Source organism: Copadichromis virginalis, linkage group LG8, assembly GCF_057382275.1.
Source record: "Copadichromis virginalis isolate Kocher_CV1m ecotype Utaka linkage group LG8, C_Virginalis_male_GT1.1, whole genome shotgun sequence".
Lineage (NCBI taxonomy): Eukaryota > Metazoa > Chordata > Actinopteri > Cichliformes > Cichlidae > Copadichromis > Copadichromis virginalis.
Window position 1 is genome coordinate 28,991,007 of NC_140625.1, and position 8,933 is coordinate 28,999,939.

The following is an 8,933-nucleotide window of genomic DNA, read 5'->3' on the forward strand; positions in this document are numbered from 1 at the left end:
GATCCAATCAGGCGATCACACCAAGTGCTGGCCTTAGAAAGCATCACTGAGGGTGCCCAGACATCTATTGGATCAATTTAATCCAAAGCTAGTATCTGTTATATATTTTTAAATTAACTGAGACATCTCAACCTTAAGATAGTTTCGTGAAGATCGTCTTCTCTCGTGCTGATTTTGACTTTAATTAACTGATCCGACTTAGTACATTTTAATTTACATGTATGTAAAGATTGCGAAACAGTCTTATGTAACAGACTCCTCGACTGAATTTGTAGACAATGTTGCCATCTGCCAGCCTTTGATGGCTAAAAATGTCCTGGAGGTCGGGAGACTGTTGTGAAGACCTTGATCTTCTGTGATCAGCGTTGTTAGTTTAGAACTCAGCATGTGGTAGATGGCTGGCTCTTCCTCTGAGGCTGTTACCTTTAATTGGACACATCGATGCTGCTGACCATGTTCACTGCCTGAACATGCACCTTATTCACCTCCCTCCTCTTCAGCGAGCAGCTGAACACCTTCCTGAAGCCTTTGCGGAAATGCTTTGACACGAGGGCGTAGACGATGGGGTTGAGACAGGAGTTGGCGTAGGCCACAAAGTGTGAGAGGATGCGGAGGACATAGGTGGTGTAGTTGAGCGGGAATCGGCCCACCCACATGCAGAGGATTACCAGGTGATGGGGAAGCCAGCAAAGGCAGAAGAGAGCAGCGACTATGATGATCATCTTGGAGACTTTCCACTTGGCCCGCCTCGACTCGGACATGTCCTTCAAGGGGCCCACGCTGGTCCACAGGTATCGGATGGTGCGGGCGTAGGTGAGGCCGAGCACCAGCACGGGAACGAGGTAGCCGAAGACAAACGTGCACATATCCATTATGATGCGAGGTTTGGACTCCCATGTAGGAATGCACACAACAGTGCCAGCCAGGTCCATCTGTGAGAAGTAGCTGAGATACGGTCCAGAGAAAACCAAGGCCAGGGCCCAGAGGAGGCCGATGGAGGTGAGTGCGTTCTTTGGCGTCCTCATCTCTCGGGAGCGGAGCGGGTAGCAAATGGCTAAATACCTGTAGGAGCAGAGGAAGACACGTGATGAAGACGTTGGAAAAAGATGAAATCTCAAAAAATAAAGATGGAGCAGAAACAGTAAAGCTAACCAACATAAATAAATATATGATCAGCCCTGTCTGTATTATACAATGATAATCATAGAGCCATATCTGATAACGGCATTAAAAATCGACCATTAACATCATCAAAACAGCCAAAGCCTTTATACAATTTAACTGTTTTTTAAAAATATATTTTGCTTCCAAGGATCCAGACTTGTCTTTTTTAAAGTGCTCTTAAACAACAGTTCTCGAGGCTGTTCAAAGGTCTTTAAAGTTTGAGTTGAATTGTGTTTTTAGGGACTTTGATACTCGCAGAAACAAGCCACCCTCAAGTGGCCGTAATAGGAACTGCAGTTCTTTGACGCTTCAGCTTGCTGTGTGACCACAGCTGGCTCTATGCTGGGTTTCGGTTCTGGCACCAGATGTGAGTCTAAACTACGCCAGATGTTAACCACATGTTGCCTCTAACGTTAACCAGGTTGGCCTACAGTTCAAACACTTAGCAAAGCTACATAATCATCACTCACTAAGAAACATCTTTATTAAAAGAGAAACTCTAAATATGACCACTGAGCACACTGATTTTTGGAACTTGACCTCGCCCGGCTCTGATCTTGCCAGATAATTAAAGCTAGAAGATGTAATTTATGTCATATCTGCCACATGTGGAACACTGTGCTGCCTGTAAAAATAATGACACAAAGACTTTTTAATCCATCAGTTACCTTCATACAAAGTGCAGAACACAGAAATAAACCAAATCTTGCTGCTTGTATGTTTGTGCTACCTGAAATTTATGAAGACAAATGTCATCATTATCAGCTCTCCCCTGGTTCCCTGCACACTCTAACTCAATTTCTTGGCTCAGAGTTTTTATTTCCCTTCATTTGTAATCCTCAGATGTTGTGCAGACTCAAATTAATATGATAAGACGAGTGTAAGTAAACTTTTCGTGCTTTGTAGGCGGATGTATAGAGCGCCGTGCAAAGGTTATGGATGTTTCTGAGACAAAAAATGTTTTTTTCTTTTAATTTTAGTGTCCAGTCTGAGGCTCCTGCAGTGATTAAAGAGTCCGGGTCGCTGCTCATGTTCGGATTTGTAATACAAATGTTAATAAAACTTGCTGTAAGGGGTGTGACATAAACACATCTTTGCCTTGTTAAAAAATCAAAATGATTTGTTATAAAATTTGTCTAGCAGAGTTCTTTTCCACTGTGTAGTATATTAAATTCATAAAACTTAAGTACTCTACACTAGAAACATGGCAGGCTCCTTTTTGGGACAGAGTTTTGTATTTTTCTTTTTTTATTTATTATTATTAGTTCATTTTGACTTTTTTTTCATTTAGTTTCCAGAGCAGATTTGTTTGTTTCAGTTTAATTTCTATTGGTTGAAAATGCTTAATTTTAGTTGAGTTCTTATGAGTTTCATGTTTGTTTTGGTCTTTTTTGATTATTATTGTACGGATGGCATAGATCAGAGGAAACCAGTACAAGCCTTACAATAAAAACAGAACTTTGTAAAGATGTTGACTCACAGTCTTGCTGACATCCAGAGTCAAATCTTTTCAGTTGGTTTACATTTTTTAAGAGTCGAGTTTTTATTTTTATTTTTTACTTCAGTTTCAGTTAATTACAGTAACCTTGGGAACATCTAGGCTCTATTCTGACCAGATTTCTGAGAATTTCAGAAGAAATGAGAACCTCCTTGATTTTTTCCTGCATGAGAATTAAAAATATTGTGACCCACAGTTTTTGAAACAATTATTGAAAGTTTGCCTCAACACCGTCTTAATATCAGAAAGTTTAAAACATGCGCAGACGTGCTGTTTTTTTGTTGACTTGAGGATTTAAGATGGTTTTTCATCTCCATCTCAATCTGATATCAGATCAGTTCCGTCTTTTAAAACTGATCTGATATCAGACAGAACAGTGTAACCATTACACTCCAGGGCTGAAACCTATAATAACCAGAGGTGTGGACTCGAGTCACATGACTTGGACTCGAGTCAGACTCGAGTCATTAATTTTATGACTTTAGACTTGACTTGAAAAAATGTTCTAAGACTTGTGACTTGACTTGGACTTTTACACCAATGACTTGGGACTTGAATTGGACTTGAACCGGTTTACTTGAAAAGACTTGATATTTTACCCCAAATACAAAATTTAACATGCATATTATATAGAGATTGAAAATGTGACGTCATTCACGGGTAGAACCGCAAAGGATTCTGGGAACTCGTGGCAAGCGGTACTAGCGCACGCAGGCTTTCAATTAAAATCAGTCACACAGCGATAAAAAGAAACACAAAAATGGCAAGAAGCCGTTGTATTATTAACTGCAATAGCCGGTCGCATGACAGCCACGGGAAGCCGACGGGTAAAGAGATCGGTTGTTATCGGATTACCTCGTTGAAGAGAAATTGTTCGAGCCATGTTTCCGAAGTAACAAAGACACGACTGGATTGCAGCCATTCAAAGGTCAAATATAACGTCCCAGAACACTCCAGCTCACAGGTTAGTCTGCTCCAAGCATTTACACAAAGGTCAGTCTGCTGTTGTAGTTAATACCTCACTTTCATAACATAACTGGTGATATAGGTTACAAGCAAGTCTGGCGCTGAACAGAAATGGTCGCGCTATGCTCCTTTATTTATTGTGCATAAATAGTGAATTGTCCTGACACAATATTGCGTTTCGCTTCTGTTATTATGGTACATTGACAAAAACACATACTTTTATTCACAGGATAAAACAGTTGTTTTGTATCACTAATTGCCCAGTGCGATTACAGCATACAATATTATTGTCACTGCTACATTTCTGTGATGCTACCAGAAATTATTTCCACTACTAATTAACTACCGTTGAGCTCAAAGGTCCTATTAATAAACGGTTAACGAATGTGTATTTATGACGACAATTTGTGAGACTGGTAAACTTATGATACGTACGATGGTCTTTACTTTCTACACGGTGCATTTCAAGGTCCTGCACCCATCCGTCGGTAAACTGTACCTGGACTTGTTGCAGTGACCTGAAGTTACTAAACTTCATGAGTGTATGCACTCACTCCAAGAACCGTATGATTATAAATATGCATATAAATATGCTACGATGAGATAGCTGACTTCATTTAACTAGCAAATGTTGTCCAGGCTACGTTGGTGATACAGTTTTTTTTAATGTGTATGATATTTTTGTCATGCGGTTTTAAAGCCGGTCCTACAACCGCATCCAAGAATAACATGCAGCTTATCTCAGAACTGTCGGTGAAAATTATTCTTGGAGCTAGGTTTAATTGAGCTGCATTTTAAAGAGGTGCAATTTCACAATTTGTGTATATTTTCTAAGTTCACTATTTTGTCATGTGTTGAGAAAAACACAGATTTTAAAATTACATGGTCTAATATTTACATTTAGCATAACTGCAACATTCTTTTTTCGTTGTTTTTTTTTTTTAAAGACTCGAAAGGACTTGAAATTCAAAGTTTCAGACTTGTGACTTGACTCGGACTTTTACACCAGTGACTTGAGACTCGACTCTGACTTGCCTGACATTACTTGAGACTTGACTTGAGACTTGAGGATAAAGACTTGAGACTTACTTGAGACTTGCAAAACAATGACTTGGTCCCACCTCTGATAATAACGCAAACACAACAAAGATGGAAGAACAAATCATGTCTGTGTGAGAATGTTTAGAGAATAACGATCTAAAAGTAGAACTGAATCCTCTGAGCTGCTCTCGATTAGATTCCATTAATTGCTGAAGTATCACCTGTTGCCTAATTTGTCTATTTCCATTTATATAAAAGACATTTTTCATCTTAAATTGATAAAGAAAATGCACGAAATCCACTAGAAATCGGGACATTGTGACTTAATGGTCACCCTCATGCTCAAAGGAAACCTAGCCCGACGGGTTGAAGCTGTCTGAGGTTTTATATAAAAAAGACATAAAGAATAATAGTTAAGTTCTTTAGGTGTTTTAGGTTTTGTTTCAGTAATCTGAAAGTAGACACGCTACAGAAGCGGCTAACAGGCCAGAGCAACTCTCATAAACTGCAGAGATCGCGCACCTGTCCAGGGACACGGCTGTCAGGGTGAAGATGCTCGCGTACATGGTGAGGAAGATGATGAAGTGCACCACTTTGCAGACTGCAGGTCCGAACACCCACTCATCCAGAGTGTAGATAGTGGCCTGGAAGGGCACGCAGAACACGATGAAGCACAGATCCGCGATGGCCAGGTTGAGGATGAACAGGTTGGTGGTTTTGGTGTTCATCTGCCCGCTGCGAAACAGGACCGCGAGCACCAGAGAGTTCCCCACCGTGCCGAGCAGGAAGATGACGGCGAATCCCACGCAAACGAGCGCAGACTCCGCTTTCCAAGTGGAGAAATTGGACACAGAGTCATTCATCGTTCACACTGTTACGCGTGCGTCCAGCAACGTTAAAGGCGAGGCTCGTGGAGGATCGCGCGCCTGCTCTGCGCGCAAACGTCTCCAGCAGGAAACAGACGCAACACAGAACCCCGCTCCAGGGTGAGGGGCTCTCAGCATCCCAAACATTTACCAAACCCCGAGTGACGCCACTTTCACACCACCGAGGAAGAAAGGTGGGACCTGTCCAGGTGTGACAGGGTCAACACAGAAACAGAAGCCACGAGAATTCAGTGAGTTTTACAAAGAAACGCATTCAGCCAGTGAGCAAAAGTCTGATTTGGTTTCCTGACACCTGAGTGAACAGCCGGAGATACTTTCACTGCTTCTGCTGGAATATTGTACATGATCGGTCACCTGTTGATCCTGTAAAACCTCCGCGTTGTTACCATTCGACCAGCACGCCCCCCTGTGGGAATTCTGAAACACTGCAGTGAAGTTTACGTATTTCTATCAGTCGTGTTTGTTCTGTTTGAAGTTTTGTTTGAATTTCCCTTCTCAGTATTCTGTTTGTGCTTGTCTGTCAAAGCAGTGGCGTTAATGGGGAATATATAAATATATAAGATTTTTTTTTCTAATTCCCCTCTCACCCCTGCAGACGGTCTGTCCTTCAAGATCAGGTCCTCTACCAGAGGCCTGGGAGCTTGAGGGTCCTGCGCAGTATCTTAGATGTTCCTAGGACTGCGCTCTTCTGGACAGAGATCTCAGACGTTGTTCATGGGATCTGATGGAGCCACTCGCCCAGCCTGGGTGCCACTGCGAGTAGTGCTCTGATTACCACTGGGACCACTGTTACCTTCACCCTCCACATCCTCTCCAGCTGAGCCCTTCGTACTTCTCCAGCTTCTCCTGTTCCTTTTTCCTGATGTTGCTGTCATTCAGTATCACTACATCGATCACACAGATCGTCTTCCTCTGTTTGTCTACCACCACTATGTCCGGTCGGTTAGCCATCACCACTTCGTCTGTCTGTATCTGGAAGTCCCACAGGATCTTAGCTTGGTCATTATCCTAGCCTAGGAGGCGTTTCCCATTTTGACCTCAAGACTTCCAGGCCATACTCAGCACAGATGTTTCTACTATGACAGCTTCTTGGTGTTCCATGTATGCCCTGCCTGCTGTGATGTCTCAGGGTTATCTTTACACAGCCTGGGGTCTTGCCTCTTAGAGCTTGTCCCTGTGCTGCCATGATTTTATATATGAAAAATAAAAGCGCTCCTTCCCTAAAGAGGACAGATGGTTTGAAAGAGGAGTGAAAGAAGCCCTCTATGTCCACTGTGAGCGACCATCTTTGAACAGAGGCGGGGTTTACGACACCAACTCTCTGCCATCTATAATCCAGTTTTGAGATCCTCCCCAGACGCCTTAACGCCCACTCACATCCTGGGCCATCTGACCTCAGGAATTCGCATGATAAGGTGGGGCCAGATTTCACAATGAACACACCCGAAACTCTGGCTGATTAGGACCCACGCCCAGTTTCCCACCTTGGCTCAGGCGATTAGAGGATCATCAGGGGGTCCTTTTGTCCCTCTGTGGGGGGTCACTCCCACTAGGTTTATATCTGGGACTCTCCACCATTTGACCTTAGAACTGAAGAAGCTTCTCGGATGAGAGGTGAAACGTCTTCAAGCAACTTAAAGAAGTCCAGACGCTTTTCTTTGCAAGCTCCTTTGACTCCTTCCCTAAAGCTCATATTAGCAGCTCCCTCCTCTCTGACTCAGCTGTAAATCAAATAAGGATTTGATTGGTCTGCACGATTAAGTGTATCTAAGGTCCCGGAGACTGCTGTGTTCTGTCTGAACATTACTGGATTGCCCGAGTTGGCCGAAGAGAACTCAAGACTTTGCTCTGAAGCGTATAATGTTGTTTTTATATTCCCCTGTTTGCCTCGTGAATATTTGTATATTTTATTTTGCTGTGTGTACTCGTGTGTTACTGATCGAGTCTGTATGGTTACTTCTAAATATGTTGGCCTCACAGGGAGATTTTGTTTTTTTTCTAAATAGTCACATTTTCTCTGCTGCCAATACGAACCAAGGCAGTAAGAACAGTTTTAATAAATTGCTCTATTTAGCTTTATTATCATCACTTTGACCTTTAGCTCAATCAGTCTTTTCTTTATGTTGGCAGTACACAGCACACTTGTAACACTCAAAGTTTCTAAGTTATGAGACTTTTTGACCAATAAAATCATCAAGTTGACTTTGAAGACCTCTGTGGATGAACTCTACACAGTTTAATCAGAATCCATTCAAAACTTTTCGAGCTATCCTGTTTACAGACAGAATGAAACTCACTCACATGCAAACACCTCAAAAACATTAAAGCCCTGGCAGCGGTAATAATGGATTTCAATTCCAGTCAGTCAGTTAAAAAAATCTGTATTTATTTATTTATTGTTTCTTCAAGAACAAACAAATAGAGCAATGAAATGTTCCCCATTCCCTCTGAGATTACAACTACACAAAAATATAAAGAAACACACAGGTGTGGTGCATTAAGGTGGATATTAATGTGACTAACACAGAGCAAATATATGCAAAGACAGAAAAAAATGGTTCCTTCTCGTTAACCCAGCATCTGTTTATAAGTCCAGTATGTCGCAATTAAAAGTGCTACTGGGACAAACGTTTGCCTTGTGATAACCTCAGACTTTTACCATATGGGATGAAAGGCTACGGGATGCCTTTAACATTTTTCAGAGAGTTAACTCTGCTGCATTCAGCTTTAAAAAAATAGACTCCCAAAAACGATATCCCTCAGTGTCTGCGTGCTCGCTGTTTGAACATTTAAGTTGTCAGATTTATCCCCCTGTCTGCTCAGGGCCTCTAGAGTGGTATCATTAAAATGAACATCAGTCTTCAAGCTTTTCATGAAGATTTTAAACCACTGCAGACAGAAATATAAATCTCATCTGGCCTGTCTACAGATTTTTAAAGATCTTTAGAAGATAGATTTGAGGGCTGAGTAATGTTTTTAGGACTTTTCTATAAATTAAGACCCTTAATGTATAAATATAATAATCCGAGTATTTTTCCTGTGATGTTCATGACTGAAGGACAAACTCTTAGTGCTTTGGCTAAAATAGCAAACAGAGAAGTGGGAGGTCTTCAGGTAAAAGTGAGTTTAAGTGAGTGACCTCCTTTCATACTCATATTTTCCCACCAGCACACACACCTACAGAAAAGGACGTGGTAACTTCATCCAGCAGCTGCACACGTGCAAACAGCCTCACTTGACTATATTTAACAGAGCGCTTGCTTTTTTTATCCAGGAGTATCCAGGAGGAAGCGTCTGCCTCGGGCCTTTTGTTTCCTCCTCTGGGAGTCTGAGTTAGTCCACCATCGAACATCCTGGAAGTTTGAGGAAGTTCAACA

At 41.8% G+C, this 8,933-nt stretch overlaps 1 protein-coding gene across 1 annotated transcript; it reads right to left on the bottom strand.

Moving 5' to 3' along the window:
• Nucleotides 1-297: 297 nt before the first annotated feature.
• On the bottom strand, nt 298-5,541 carry LOC146703668 (galanin receptor 2a). The gene is made up of 2 exons (XM_085466999.1): nt 5,192-5,541; nt 298-1,062 (listed from the first exon to the last, which is right to left on the bottom strand). Exons 1-2 carry the CDS (start codon nt 5,530-5,532, stop codon nt 426-428), a joined length of 978 nt encoding a protein of 325 aa, XP_085323125.1. The 5' UTR covers nt 5,533-5,541; the 3' UTR covers nt 298-425.
• Nucleotides 5,542-8,933: the final 3,392 nt, after the last annotated feature.